Genomic DNA, 15,574 nt, shown 5'->3' with positions numbered 1-15,574 from the left:
ACAAAGACACCCTCTGGGATGATTGGCTTATTGATCAGGTTTGAAGCATCCCACAAGTGCTTTGACAGCATGTCATTAAATTAAAGGAGATACCATGGGAGGTCTGACAAAGTAAAGAAGTCTTAGGATTGAAATTTAGGCTAGCAAATGAAACTTGAAGATAAGGACATTCATAGTTGTATAGTTTGAACTCACCATGCATAATCAGAGTAAAAAGACTGAAAGGAAGAGTTTTAAATGACTGGTTGAGAAAAAGTGGTGAGAAGTGAGTCACAGTATTGGAATGTTAGAGCCTTTGTTAAAGAATAGGAAAAATTGCAAAATTCATTTTGGCCATGAGAAAAATAGGCTTATGAAAATTTAAAAACTTTTCTATTACCCCTGTGATACCTAGTGAAAGGTTCAGGAGAGTTTTCAGGTGTTGGAGAGCAAAAAATTAGAAAATAAAATACAAAGGTATGCAGTTCAGACAAAGGGTGCAGTGATGAGAATTCCACATTCTCCACTGGAGAAGGCTACAAAAGGAGATGATAGCCCAGTAAGAAATGCAAAAGTGGTAGTTCATGCAGAGTCAGACTACGGACCAGTAAAGAGGAGAAAGAAAGCCACAATATAAAGCCAAGAGTTGAAATGGGAACCAGTGTAAGTAACTTTAAAGCCTAATGCTAAACAAGAATATCAGCATAATACCTGTGTTCAATATCTGTGGGAAAGAAGAAAATCAGTCAGGCAGCATATTATCAAGGAGCAAAATATGCAGGAATGTCACAGCAGACTTTATCAATGGAGGAATATTGATGATTGTCAAAGAAATCTTTGTCAACTAAGACTTAAAAAGGAGGATAGTATTAACATTAGCTATTCAGGAAAAGTTCCCTAGTTATTCTAAATTTTACAACTATAATTAGTTTAAATACAATATTTGTGCAGGAACAATAAAAAACAGAATTATAAGATGGTTGTATTCATAATAATAAAGTTAAATAAATAATAAGAAGAAAGTGGAAATAAATAAAACTGAGGCATATTACTATAGAAATTCTGAATGGGATAGCTGAGACTGTTAAATCACTACAGGTGGTGTGGATACTATCTAGGGATATCATTTGGAAGGCCCACAGCAAATGCACATATCCATTAAAAGGCAAATCTGTAAGGGCAAATGACATAGCTAATAAAAACAAGAATACATCTTTCAAAAAAATGAAGTTGTGTCTCAGAGAGGACAATAGAAAGAACCATAAAACCTGCTTTATCTATAAAACCACAATAAAGAAGACAAAAAATGAGTTTGAATAAATCTCTGCAAACAAGCTAATAATAATTGTTTTTTAAGACATCTGGAGGCAAAAGCCTGAGAGGAACTGTGTAAAGCCAACCCAAAATTGAGATACAGAAGTGCTCAGATAAGATCACAAATGTAAAACTTAATATATTTTTTTCTTTATTGTTAGTGGGGTTTTTTCTATCCTAGACCTTTATAGAGGACTCAGGAGAAGGTTAAATTAGCTATAGAAGCAGTTGTGGAACAAACAGACACAACAGTAACAAATCATTTGGATTAGCTGTTACATGCCCAAGAGCCTAAAGAATGAAATAAGGGAACTATTATGATGTGCAATATTTTGCTTCAAACCACTGTGGCACAAGAAGTCTTAGAGGTATAATATAACAGTTGTTTTTTGTTTGTTTGTTTGTTTTTTTCCCCAAAAAAGTTCTCCAGGGAGTCCAGGGGAGCTAAGGATGGATATGACTGACATGTACAGGCAAAACAGTAGGAGCAGATTCTCTCAACTCAGAGAGAATTTCCCATACGGAAAAAAAAAAAAAAAAGAATAAAAAAAAGAGAAATCAACGTATTGTCTAAATAAAGCTGACATTTTGCAGTGTTTTCTGAATTCTTTGAGGATGTAAACATACAGGCAATTATGTAAAGATGGATTCAAAACAAATGAAGAGAAGCTCTTTGTTGTATGATATATGATTTATCTGTGTACTTCTGACAGAGGATGTGGATTCTGAAATTTAACATAAGTTTCAAAGCAGTGGGGCAACTTGCTGCAAGAAAAATACATTGAGGGTTGTTAAATACAAAGACACCATTTGAACTAAATATAATTAGAAAGTAAGGGAGTTTTATGAAGTATTGCTTGGCCTGTTTTATGATTACCGTCTAGACATGAGTGTAAGAGACAGAAGGAAGGAGCCAAATGGATCCTTCTTGTACACATGACCTTTCTTACATGCCTGCAAAAACACAACACATTTTCAGACTGAGTAAAAGAAGAAGAATTTTTATATGAGAGAAAACTTCACAGTTGTAGATGTGGTTTTGTACCTATGGGGCATTCATAATACATACACTGGGCTTTCAATTCATGGGCAAGGAAGAGATGTAAAGTAAAAAGCTGCTGTGTTCTTACTCCAGATTCATGCAATATATTATAATACAAATTTGCCTTACTAACAAACTTTAACAGATAATTATTTTGGCATAGTTATCAAGATTTATGCTTGATTAGTTTCTGCATTTTGAAGGTATGGAATATACAAAACTTCAGTAAATTTATGGAGACAAGTAAGTGAAAATCCTCTTAATCATGCACAGACTATGAAACTCTTTAAATTAGCATACTTCTGAAATGCTTAATTTAAACTAACTGATGTGAAACATAATAAATTATCAGTGAATGATCACTGTTTTAGGCTGTAAGTGTTTTCAGGGAAAGATATAATCTTCTGGGCCAAGACATATAAAAATCTGTTCCTGAATATCATAACAGTAGTACTTATCATGAGCTAGCTCTGCCTTTGTTACCTGGAAGTCTCAAGTTATAAGCATTTCCCAAATAACTTTTATAATGTAAATGAAATGAACTCTTAGGCTGAGGCTGGTTTTGTGGAATGATCGTATATATCCTTTTAAATATTCAGCTCATAGTTTAAAATTGAGTTTTATATTATTTTTAAAAACAGGATATCTGATTTTTTTCATCATATACTGTTCTTCTTCCAGGATCTCAGTTTCTTATCTACAGGACTTTTCCAAATTCATGCTTATTTGAAAGTAAGTGCTTTGGAATACTACATACTCTTAGGAAATCTGGGTGGGTTGTCGTTGACATCCGTGAGAGTAATGTTTACGGTGGTAGTACCAGCTAGTCCTCCCAGCTGTCCTCCCATGTCCTTGGCTTGGATTAGAACTTGATACTGCTCTTTCACTTCTCTGTCCATATTTGGCAAAGCTGTTCTTATTACACCTATGAGAAGAAAGAGGAAAGACAAGAAGAAAATAAACAAAGGACTGTGATTGTCTACTCTTACAAATTAATACTGGATCCCTTGAACCAGAAATAGAATTCTTCTCAATGGGTTGATGGGAGGAGGTCACACAAAACAGGCAAATCACTCAGGCTTTTCCAAAGGGTGTTTGTCAGCTATTCAATCACTCAAAATGACTGCTTTGTCTTTTCAATCAGGACATGAATGGACTAAAGAAAATGAGGTCTTTTCACTAGGGATGTGAATGGTCTGATCATAGGCTTGCCACATCAGGGATGAGGAACACTGCCTTGTACGGAGTAAGGCAATGTAGGTGGAGATGGCATTGCATTGCAGAGCCTGCATCTTCAATTGTTTCCAGTCATTCACTTGACAATAAATTCAAGTTACTGTACACCAAGACAATGCTCGTCTTTACAAAGGGAGGTCTTTATTAGAAGACTCTTCCTTTCCTAGAGAAAGTTTTCTTGGTATAGCACGAACATGCAGTGAAAATTTTAGGAATTCCTTTAATAAAAAGTAATTTAAATACCACAGTAAGACATGGATTTTAGTCTTTAGTGGTTTGGACAACTGCTGTCTAAGCAGATATGCCATAATCTCCCTTCTGATATGCTAAGAGTATATAGAATAAAAGGAAGACTTGGAGAGAGAAAGAAGGGGAGAGAAAGGAAGAGGTACTACTGAACACACAAATTACCTGATGAGGTTGTATAAAGCTAAAAGGTTCGAGGTATTAAGTGCTTTTTCTTGAAATCTTGAAATATGTAGGAGAAAATACATGTCTTTGTCAAAAAATTACAAATGTGAATAATATTGCAAAACACTGTTCATTCAACAACAGTTATCAGAAAATGTCTAGGTGCATATTGGTGCAAATAACATGCAAAATTGAAAAATAAAACAGCTGGAAATATGATTTTCCTGATTTTTATTGGTTTAGAAAGTATTATTTTCTAATATTAAACAATTTGATGTTAGAAGCATATTTTTTACCTGGTGTTAAAATGGGTCAGGAATGGCAAGAAGCAAATTTTAAGGACCATTCTTACCTTTATAGCAACTAACCACTGTTGTCTTAACATGTCAGAATAGGGACCATTAGTTTATAATACTTTTTCAGAGCCTAGAAATAACTTTGCTCTAAATCTGCTATTTCTGGAACCTATTAAAAATTCCCATTGAATTGAACTCTATAACAAGTTCCTTTCTTGCCACCTGTAACATGATGACAACATTATTAGGAATCACCATTTTCTGGCCTCAGAATGGCATGTATTATATTGCACACAGTTTGCTCCAAACTGAAATCTTGAGTTATAAAATGGCAAAAAAAAAAAAAAAAAAAAAAAAAAAAAAAAAAAAAAAAAAAATTCATATGCATGACGTTCAGAAGAATATTTTTGTAAATGAGATGAGCTTTATTTACTATGTTTCCTCTTGAACCGCTTAATCTTAATTAATGCTTAATTTGTCATTGTGGAGACTAAATGTTACAAATATTTTACATTGTCCTTGGTATGTTCACTCCAAGGCAAAAAGACCTATGGGAATGAAAGACCTCCTGCGTCACACTAACAAAATGAAATAATATCAAATTACAGAATCAGAATATGCTAAGTTGGAAGCCACCCATCAGAATCATTGAGTGCAACTCCTGTCTCTGCATAGGGCACCCCAAGAGTCACACCATGTGCCTGAGAGCATTCTCCAAATGCTTCTTGAGCTCTGTCAGGCTGGAGCTGTGACCACTTCCCTGCAGAGATGTTCCAGTGCCCAACCACCCTCTGGGTGAAAAACCTTTCTCTGATATCCAACCTAAATCTCCCTGACTCAGCTTCATGACATTTCCTTGAGTTACTGGTCATGAGACAGAAGAGATCAGTACCTGCCCCTCCTCTTCCCCTCAAGAGGATGTTGAAGACCACCATGAATTTTCCCACCAATAGTCTCCTATTCTCCAGGCTGAACAGACCAAGTGCTCTCACTGCTCCTTATACAGCTTTCCCCTCAAGGCCTTCAACATCTTTGTGGCCTTCCTTTGGATGGTCTCTAAGAGCTTAATGTCTTTTTTATATCATGGCACCCAAACCTTCCCCCAGCACTGGAGGTGAGGCCGCCCCAGTGCAGAGCAGAGCAGGACAACCCCCTCCCTTGCCTGGTTGGTGATGCTGTGCCTGATGTCCCCCTAGGACAGGGTTGGCCCCCCTGCCTGCCAGGACACTGCTGGCTCAGATTCAATTGGCTGTTGACCAGGACATCCAGGTTCGTTTCCACAGTGCTGCTTCCCAGTCCCTCATTCCCCAGCCTATACACAATCAGGGTTGTCCCATTCCAACTGCAGAATCTGGAGCCAGCTGATCACCCATCACACAATGTGGTGTTTACCCAGCTGTGTGCTGGACATTTTGTCCAGAAGATTCTGTGGGAGACGGTATCAAAAACTTTGCTGAAGTTCAAAAAGATTATAGAAAAAGTGATGGAAACAAACTGAGCATGGGCACACAGCGGGTTGTGAAGGAAAAATGCAGTTTATCTGGTTGATATCAGTGTTCTGGGTACAACTAAGTGGCTTTCTCAGAAGTGTTCCAGGATTTTTCAGAAAATTAAGAATGGGCTATCACTCCAGTAGTAAAGTTCCAAATCACCCGCTATTTATTCCTGTCTGGAAATTTAAGGTCATTCTATATATTTTTCTGGAAAAAATCCTTTATCTTCAGAAAAAAAAAAAACAATGAAAATATTTTTTATGTCTAGCAATTCATGGGCAATTTTCCTTTTTGTGCCTACTTTATTTCAAAGGCTTAGACAAAATACTATTTCTTCCAAAATCACTTCACATGGACAGGAAAAATATGAATTTGACTCAACAGCAAAATACAGGAATAAAGTAGAGGTAAGAATCCATGGGAAGGAAAGGGCTACAAATGTTGGTATTTCAACTTCAGCATCACAAATAATATCTAATTTAAATCAAGGGGTTATTAAAATGTAGAGGGTGCTATATGCATGTAATGGTGTTCTGAGTTTTTGTAGATCCTTTTGCCTTAAGATTTTACATTATTGTTCAACTGCAGAACCAAATAATTTTGATTTTCTTTTTTGTCTTTTCAGATGTCATCAATATCAAATGTGTAGAAAAATATGGTCTCCATGAGATCTCTCAAAAATGAAAATAGTATGTATGGGACTTAGGCCGGAAGATTTGCTTTCCAAACTTATTGACCTGTAATTCAGCAGGAGATCACTCACTTTCATGGAAGAGAAAACACAGGTTCCAAGAAAAATCTCCTGCATAAATATTAACATCAATACTCCTGCTGATACCAATTTGGATTTCAATAATATAACTGAATTATATTATAGTACAACTGTCAGAAGTTGGACTAGAATACCAAGTCTAACAACACTTGGTGACATCTAGCTATAAATACAAATATTGACCTCATAAACATATCAGAAAATTGGCTGAAAAGGACATTTTAATGGTGGAAATGGACATTTTCATAAGAAAAGAGAGTGTACAGAGGAAAGAAAAGAGAGGTTATCTGTTTTAAGAGAAGTTGTCAAGTTAAAAAAACTCTCACATAACAATCAGAACACCAATTTTATAGCATTTAAAAGTACCCTGCACATATAAGATTTGAGGCCTTAGAATGCACTATTCAAGCAGTTGCTCTCCAGAAGGTGCTGTATTGCATTTAGCCTCCCTGAAATAGCAATAAAATCTAACTCCCACTTCCACATGGTTTGCTTATCTCCAACAAAAAGATGGAAAAAGATTAGGAGGTCAATAAAGACGAGGAGTAAAAGGGGCAGCTATGACATTCAGACCCATAGAGGTTAAATACCATTTAAGTGTACTATTTTCATATCAGAGTAAATGTGTAACACCTATTAGGAGTGATTTGAGGAAGGACTATGTGTAAAGCCATGTGCTTGACAAATACAATCCTTATTTTACACACAAAGTTATGGTCAGCGGTTTCACTGTTACTATTTTGCAATGGGATCTGGAGCTACAAACAGAAATTTCCACAAATATATCAACATCTGTGCAGTAGAAGCTAAAGAAACGATGTTTGGAACTGTTTGGGAAGGAATAGAGAACAGAAGTGCTATTAAACAGCTGTAGACATCCATATCAGCTGCCTTCCTGAATACCGTGTGCACTTTCTCACCCTGAGGAGGAGAAAGATGATTTTTTCTATGGAATGGCTTCTGTTTAAAGAAGTCTTCAATCTAGAAAACACTAGATTCGGGAAGAATATAAATAGAAATTAACTCTTCACTGTCTTATGAAATGTGTGAGGTATGAAACAAGTTAAGAGATGCCCCTCTTTTATTAAAAAAAAAAAAAAAAAAAAGATTGGTTCCTAATCAAATAAATCAAATAAACTTTTGCTGTGGAATTTCTAGTCAATGGGTATGCAGCTACTGTACTACTGGACAAGTCAAATCTACTGGGAAGTGAAAAAGTTGTGGAGGAGAAATACTCTCAAACTTTTAGTTACTTTGACTGTGCTAGTCACCCAGGAACTTTGTAAGGACAAGTTCTTTGAAAACTAGCAGAGTATTACAGGGGTGCATCACTAAACTCTTACTCTTCTTCCTTTACTAGATCAGGTCTTCACTTTTGGAAACATGATACAGGGCAGAAATTTAGTACAGATGTTCATGGGTTCTTTAAATAACTACAAGATTATGTCTCAAAATTGTTTCTGCAATGCAAGAGATGGAAAAACAAGTGAACAACACAAAAAATGCTTATTCATCTGCTGGCAGTTCTGAGTTTGTCATTGTACTGAAATAGCTTTCTTCCCCTTTCCTGTCAAAAGCACTCAGGACAGATTTTTGGCAGTAAAACTCTGCAGTGAAAAACTACTGTATAAACTCCTCAGTTATAAAATAAAGAATTAGAAAGATCAGATGTGTAGTACTGCCCCAGACTTCTGGATTTTAAAACAAATCATTAAGCACCATCCTGTGTGGTGTTATTCACATAATGTCTACCTCTAGAGTCATTGTTAGGCCCATGAGTAAATCTCATAATGTGAACGTAAGACACTTTACAACATATTATTGATACTTGTAGAAGCATGAATTTTTATTTATTTATTTATTTATTTATTTTTGTATAGGAATTTAAACTATGCTGGGCTGCTGTTCCACCAATTTTCCTGTACAGCTGTGTCCATTCTTTTAGCACATGAGTAATTAATTTAAGTTAATAGCCAGGTTTGTATGATGCTCAAGGGCTAGTAGGGTGCAGGTCATCACCTATGGTTTACTCACTACTGAGTAACAGATGAGAATGTATGGCATAGGCATTGGAAGTGCCATGGGAAAAATAATTCTTCCATGTACAACTAACTACTCTTTTTTTCTTGTGAAACTTGCACTAAAACTCCAATTTTGGCTCCAGTAAAGCTTTTTCTTGCCATTGAATTTATACCCATTCTTTACAAAACTGAAATGAAAAATTAAGTATAAAGGCAACTACGTTTTATTTCTCCAGACATCTGAAGAAGTTACATTTTGAAGTTCAGTTTGAAAAGTAAAATTGCTCACTGCAAATTGAAGTATGATCTGCTAAATGGAGCATGGATCAAAGGAATGTGTACATTGGAGGTGGTGTGCTCACAACCTTACAGCACTGCACCATCAGGGCTAAAGGCCCTGAATCTGACATTCAAGTACAGCTACACTGGAAGGCAAAACTATTTGCTGACAGGAGCATATGGATAGCTTTCCCTGTAGCATACTCAGGATGCCACAATGTGTGTCATTCACCATGTACATTATCACTTCCTCAACCAAATTACTAAATATAGAATCAAGAATGAACATTTAAAATATAGGACAAGATACCCAATTAACATGTCTACCAACCAAGGTACCCAATTAACATGTCTATCAACCTCTCAAATACTTCAGTCTCTTTAAATGTACTATCTTCTTCTGCTCACACATCCAGCAACCCCAGACAAAGATAATATGCCCCAGGAAAAGAGGAGGGAAGGAGACGATCAGCTGTTCCACAGTCTCAAATTAGTTCAATGTAACAAAACAATAATTGCTGGAGAATTTCTGACTGCATGTTCAGCAAGTAAAAATGCTGAGAAGACCTAAGTTAAAAAAAACTTTGATCATCAGGAAAATAAAAGGATACATGTAGGAGATAAAGCTTTATCTATAGGGAAATGGTAAAGCATTGAAAAAACAGTCATTCATTGTAGATGTATTTTAGATATTCCAGGACTGATTGGAGAAGCATGTTTCTTTTGTTTCTACAACATATTATAGTTCATAAAAAGCTAGTCAATGCTCAAAACTGGATCATGTGGAAAATTTCTCTCCTGGATTTTGGTCGTATCAACCAGGTCTATATTTATTCATTGATACTGCCTACATGAATCAAAACCCCACAGCTTAAATCTTCCACTGTTGCTGATAAACTTTTTACCTGTCTTGGGATCAATGGAGAAATATGGTTGCCCCTGAAGAATGCTGTAAACCACTCTAGCACTGTTTCCATAAGTGGGATCATCAGCATCTGTCGCCTTTACTTGAAGCACGTATGCTCCTGCAAAGAAACACAAGTAATCATATTTTTGTCATAGAGCAGTGGTCAGGGATATTTCAGACACGTTAGTCCAGTTGCCAGTGGATTCTGTTGCAATTATTATTACACTGGAAAAAAAAGAAGAATAAAACTGTTAACTCTTCAGCTCCATGCTAGCAACCATCTGGGTAATAGCTGAGGCATAGAGGGGAAGAAAGGGAAAGGTATCCACCATCAGAAGATACTTATAAATAGTTTATGATGCATACATCATTTGCAAAACTCTTTATGTAACACATACAGGATGGAGGTTTGGGAAAACTTAATATTAAATTTTGAGAAAGGATTATACCCCATAACTTTGTGAAAAAGTAGACACCATTAAAGTAAAATATGGGAGTTCACTTTAAAACAAGTGTTTGGTCAATCAGTTCCTGATTCTTCAGTAAGATCAAGTGAATCAAGCTCTAAGTACATTAAAGTGAACGGCAATCTCCTAAAGTTGGAATTCATATTCCTACTCTAGAATGAAATTAGGTGTTTAATTCAGGTAGTTGTCTTCAAAATCCAGACTTCAGTACCCTTGCCCTTCCAATACAGCTCAGTAAGAAACAGAAGTACTGTGGAGGAAGTACACCTTGTCACTTTGTTTTCAGCCATAACTATAGACCAGACCTAGTGCAGTTTTCTTTACATTACAACTTAAAATGGACCAATGGAGCAAAAGAAATGCACATGAAAGAAGAAAACTCACTGCAAATGGCAACGGCTTGCATAAATATCTTGTTCCTTCTGCTGTTGCTAAACTAGTTGCATTTCCTCACTAAGCCATAAATAAAATAGTTTTCAAACTATAACCTTCAGCAAAACAAACTGGCACATTGTTAGACTTTCCCATTAGCTTTGAAGAATTGTTTCCTATGATCTTCTGTGCAATTCAATGTTGGAATTTGCAGTACTGATTTGGAGCGAAGGCTGCCTACACGAGAAACAGCACAGTGATGTGCATTATCTCCACCATTCCTGCTTTAAGCAGCATTGTGTATTTGGAGGTCATTTGACTTTTTTTTTTCAAGAATATCCATGGAATACTGCAAGAGTTTTAAGAATGCTACTTTCCTTCAATGAAAATCGGCAAGTTTTAAAGCATGGTCAGAATTGAAAATGAACCTCAATGGACTTGTTAAAATTTAGTTCTGGAGGTACCTCACTGAGAGATGTTCCACGTGAAAGGTCCTATGACTTAGGCAGGAAAGTAACAGTGAAGTTTACTGTTTGGAGGATAATTTTTTCAGTGCCCAGCCCACGTAATCTTGTCATATAAGGACTGACAATGGTGCTGAAAGGTTTGGTACTAGCATTGGAAAAACACTTGCTGAGTGATGGCAGCATCAGACTTCTCCTGTTGCAATTTATTGAGCCATAGAGAATGAAAGGCTATTCCAAGAGATATTCTATCTCCTGAGGAAAACACAAAAATATGAGTGTTATTTGATAAGCACTTTTTACAGTTAATGGGTGCATCATGCTCTTAAGCTGACAGCAAGTTTCATTAAAATCAACTTCTAAAAGAAAGAAAATATTAGCAAATAATAAGTGAATGAATGAAAACAAACACCACAGCTGAATCCATGTCTATAACTCTTCACTAAAAAATGTGACGATGCAAGTGAAAGAAACAGACACTGGCCATAAACTGCCTGAAAATTCTGTCACCAACCAAAGTGCTTGATGACGCCTGCACGCAGGGATTATTAGTGTGGATATTCCTAGGTACATGCTCCAGGTAGTCCAGCCTTATTACACAAAAGGAGGAAGAAATGTTGATTTACAAACTAAGTTTTATTAAGGGAGACATAAAATGTTTGATAAATAGCTGGCACTGGATATGAAAAAGAATCCATTTCACATTGACAGCATCTTCAACTGTATAACTCATCTGTCAGATCTTTTTCAACTAACAGTTAATATGGAAAGCTTGTATTTTTATGAGAGATCTGGAATGTTGGTTTGTATTTTTTTATTTACCTCCAATCATTTACTTGATTAAATGCATACTTAATGTTCCAAATGGGTTTTCTGAAATTGGTTTCTCATTCTTTCAGCATTATCAATCATTGCTCTTTGTATCTAACAAGCTTTATATTTCATTGCAAAGCATTAAACCAATGTATTTTTAAAAGTAGACTAAAATAAAATCATATTTTTCTGGGCAATAATGCAGAGCACCAGAGCTGTAAATCTTTAATGCACAAAGGTAATGAGTAAGGATCACATTTACTATAGTTCATGACATTTTAATTAAAACATATACTTACCTTATTACATGGAGTAATGAAATGAACAAAAAAAAGATACAGCATTTCTTTTTTTGGAAATACCTTTATGATAGTCAACATTTAAATATATTTTTAATTTTTTATGTGCAAGCGACACATACTAAAGTAAGGCATTATAAAATGCAGAAAAAATGAATTACGTGCTTTAGTTATTTATGTTTTAGAAAGAGAAAAAAGAAATATTAAACCATTCACACAGCCCAAGAAATGGTATGGAATTTTAAAGATTGTGTTTTCTTTGAAAAAATACAAGTGGTATTGAGGACTAAAATACTGTGAATCACAGCAAGCATACTCACCTGAATTTTACTCTAGCTAAAACTAAAGGAGATTCATCAATAAGTGCAAATAGAATGGAGCCTAAGATCTTCAACTTGTTGGCAAAACTGACAGAAATAGCACTAATAAAAGCTTTGTTGTTCATATCAGAATAACTGGAAGGAACTGTAAGACATCTGAGTTTATACCATAACAGAAATGTTTATGAAATATTGATTTGACTTCTAGAATAATTAAGTTGTTTGTTTGTTTGTTTTTGTTTTGTTTTGTTTTGTTTGTTTGTGTATTTTGTTGGGGTTTTTTTTGTTTTTTGACAGTTTGGCATTGGTGAAAATGCTATTTTGCCAAAATAAAGAGAACCTTTGAAAGAAGAGCAATATTGATGAAATCTCTTCCCATACAAGGAGTACTTGAAAGAAATTTCAAAATATTCTAATACCTGGTTTGAGATTTTCAAATTGCTTATGAATGTCAAAATTGGTTAAAAAATTACTTTAAAGTTTAGTCTCTCCAAAATTTTAAAACTTTTATCTTCACCAAAGTGTAGATGGGGTGGGATATCTTGCTTTCTGTAGAGCTATTGCTGTCTTTCAAAGTAATCAATTTCAAACCATAAAATCTGAGTTTCTTATGTTTAGTTTGTTGACCCGAAGAGCATGATAAAGAATACAGAAAACTCGATAAGGACTAGATAAAATTATCATTTCATTATACAGGAAAATGAGATGATTCAATGCTATGAGAATACTTATTTAGACATGATTCCTGAAAAAAAAAAAATCCACAGTCAACAGAATTACAAAGACAAACCAAAAAGGAGATGGTGATATATGTTATGTCTTTTCTCATTAATAACACTGTTAATACACTATGCCTGCAAATCCCATTAAGCTTTGTTACAAATGCCCAAATTCAGTTAAGTGGTAGCAGTGCATTGCTTTACACAAGAAGTGAGGGTGGCCTGCTTTGAGGCTTTGAAGAGGTAAGAGAAGGCTGGATAGGAACAGTAATTTTGAATTTCTCCAATAGCAAAGACATCACTTCTCTGGTGATCCTGTCAAGCAGATTCCTACCTCAACTGTTTTCCTTTGAAATTCAGGGCTCTGATTTTGCCATTTTTATTGTTCGCCTTTTTCCTGTCTTTTGTAAGTAGGAAATGAGTATGTGACATTTTATGTGAATTTTCATGGAATTACTTTTTGTAATGGATTACCAAAGCTGGTTTTATCTACTTCATGGTGAGTAAAGACATGATTTCCTTGTAGCGTCAGAGCTGTCATCATCTTCCTGCACAACCTCTCTCCTTCCACATGCATTATTTAATACTTTTGAAAGAAATTAGATGATTGTGAAAATATTTTTTTATGTGTAGGGGGAAGGCAGAGCACAGCTGCTGGCATAGAAACAAACTACTTTGTGCAATATTCTTTCCAAACAATTCCAAAAATAGCTCCATGGCAACCCAAACAGCATCCATCTTCTTATCAGAATTCAAGTAAAAATCTAATCAACACATTTCATAGCTGTGAGTTTGGCTTTTTTTTTAAGTTTAAGGGAAAAATAAAAAAAAAGAAAGTTAATTTATGGCTCACTGCAGCACTACATTGCAATTCAGATCAGGAGATTCCGCGTCTCAATAAATATTCTCCTGACTTGCCACTAGTAGTTTCAGCAAAACTCCAGTGCTCGAAAGACATGTGCATTTGTGAAGAGAGATGCTGACATTGCCCTTTTGGGGCTTATCTTTCATAGAAAAATTACCAATAATAAGTTTTGAACATATATTCCGGACGCTGACTCCCACAAAAGTAATGTGAGAAAGACATATTTTACTTGGAAAAGTCAGTTTCCAGTTTATATATTCATGGCTGTGCAGCCCTGATAATAACACAGGCTTGCTGGCTCCATCAATATCTTGAACACTAGACACAATCAGGAAAGCACACTTTATTCCTGTTTTGCATTCCAGACATCACCCTAAACATAGATATTTCTCTCAGCTGTCAGAAGCAGCCATGGCCACAAAAGCAATACTGCCATTCCCTTTTGTACTTGATGAAGAATGGCACCCTTTTACTAATAGTTTTGCTGTGCTGGTAGCTAAGAGCAGCTGTTGCAAATCTCAGCATTTAGTGCATAATCAAGCATATTTCAAGTATGTCTAGAATAACATTTAACTTATATTGGCAACAATCCAGGGAGTGTGGAAGCTGACTTTTTTTTTTTTTTTTTTTCCTACTGGTCATCTCTGTCTCCCTCACGGATGATGAAGGTAAACAGGGGAAACCTGCTGGGAGGGGGGGGGGTGTTAGCTAATTATTTAGTTTAGAAATCAGTGAAGCGATTATTTTCTTTTCCTTTTTCCTTTTTTTTGGGTTTTTTTTTTTGGTACTCTCATCTGTTGGGGTCAGCCAGAGTTAACTCAGTCTGGCTAAGCTAATAATGCTTGTTGTTCATAGAATATTTATTTAATTTATTTATTTTTATTAATTTAGGCTATTCATTTATTTATAAGGACATGCAGCTGCTTACACAGTCTCAAGGCTGCAATAATGTTTACAGAGGTTACACTTCTGAAGAAAATTAGGAGCTTGAAATAGCAGCTAATAGTCTATACCCAATATGCACATAAGGAGTGGCCTGGTAAAGTAACTGCTGGAAATGATGCATAAGGAGAATGGCAGAGGAAGCAATTAGCAAATACTAATCTTAATATCTATCTGTTTAAGAAATTCACCTCCAGAGAGTGATTTTTTCCTTTCTGTTTTCAAGACTGTTTTCCTCTCACCAATATGACAGAAGTTCTTCTTATATATATGGAATTTAGCAAATTGAAAAATTTAGCTTTGACTTCTGCTTTTATCATCTTGACAACTTGATTAGTTTTCAGGCTATGACTCAACAGGGATTTAAGTGTGCCAGTATACCTTCATGGTTAGGATAGGTGAGATAAAAATAACCAGTACACTCTCTAATCATGGTAGCTGTGCTGGCAAATCTCCCACAGATGCTTCTGTGCTGATAAAAGCATGCTTTTGCTGCCTTGGTTTATGCTCTTCAGGGTGGAGGTTTAAGTTGTATTAGAAGAACCTTTATGATATCAAATGCT

The 15,574-nt window shown here is 35.5% G+C and overlaps 1 protein-coding gene across 2 annotated transcripts in view; it reads right to left on the bottom strand.

Moving 5' to 3' along the window:
* CDH12 (cadherin 12) overlaps positions 1-15,574 on the bottom strand; it is a gene marked incomplete at both ends in the record, with an annotated part of 155,738 nt that overhangs the window by 64,183 nt on the left and 75,981 nt on the right. The window contains 2 exons of one of the 2 annotated variants that reach the window (XM_083864680.1): positions 3,093-3,260; positions 9,749-9,868. In XM_083864680.1, the coding sequence (XP_083720806.1) occupies positions 3,093-3,260; positions 9,749-9,868 (288 nt within the window). The remainder of the gene's footprint in view (positions 1-3,092; positions 3,261-9,748; positions 9,869-15,574) is intronic. The other variant, XM_083864681.1, reaches the window with a different exon arrangement.

Source organism: Zosterops lateralis (genome assembly GCF_965231275.1).
Source record: "Zosterops lateralis genome assembly, chromosome: 1".
NCBI lineage: Eukaryota > Metazoa > Chordata > Aves > Passeriformes > Zosteropidae > Zosterops > Zosterops lateralis.
Note: the sequence above shows the minus strand (reverse complement) of the source record. Positions and strands in the feature narration are given on the sequence as shown.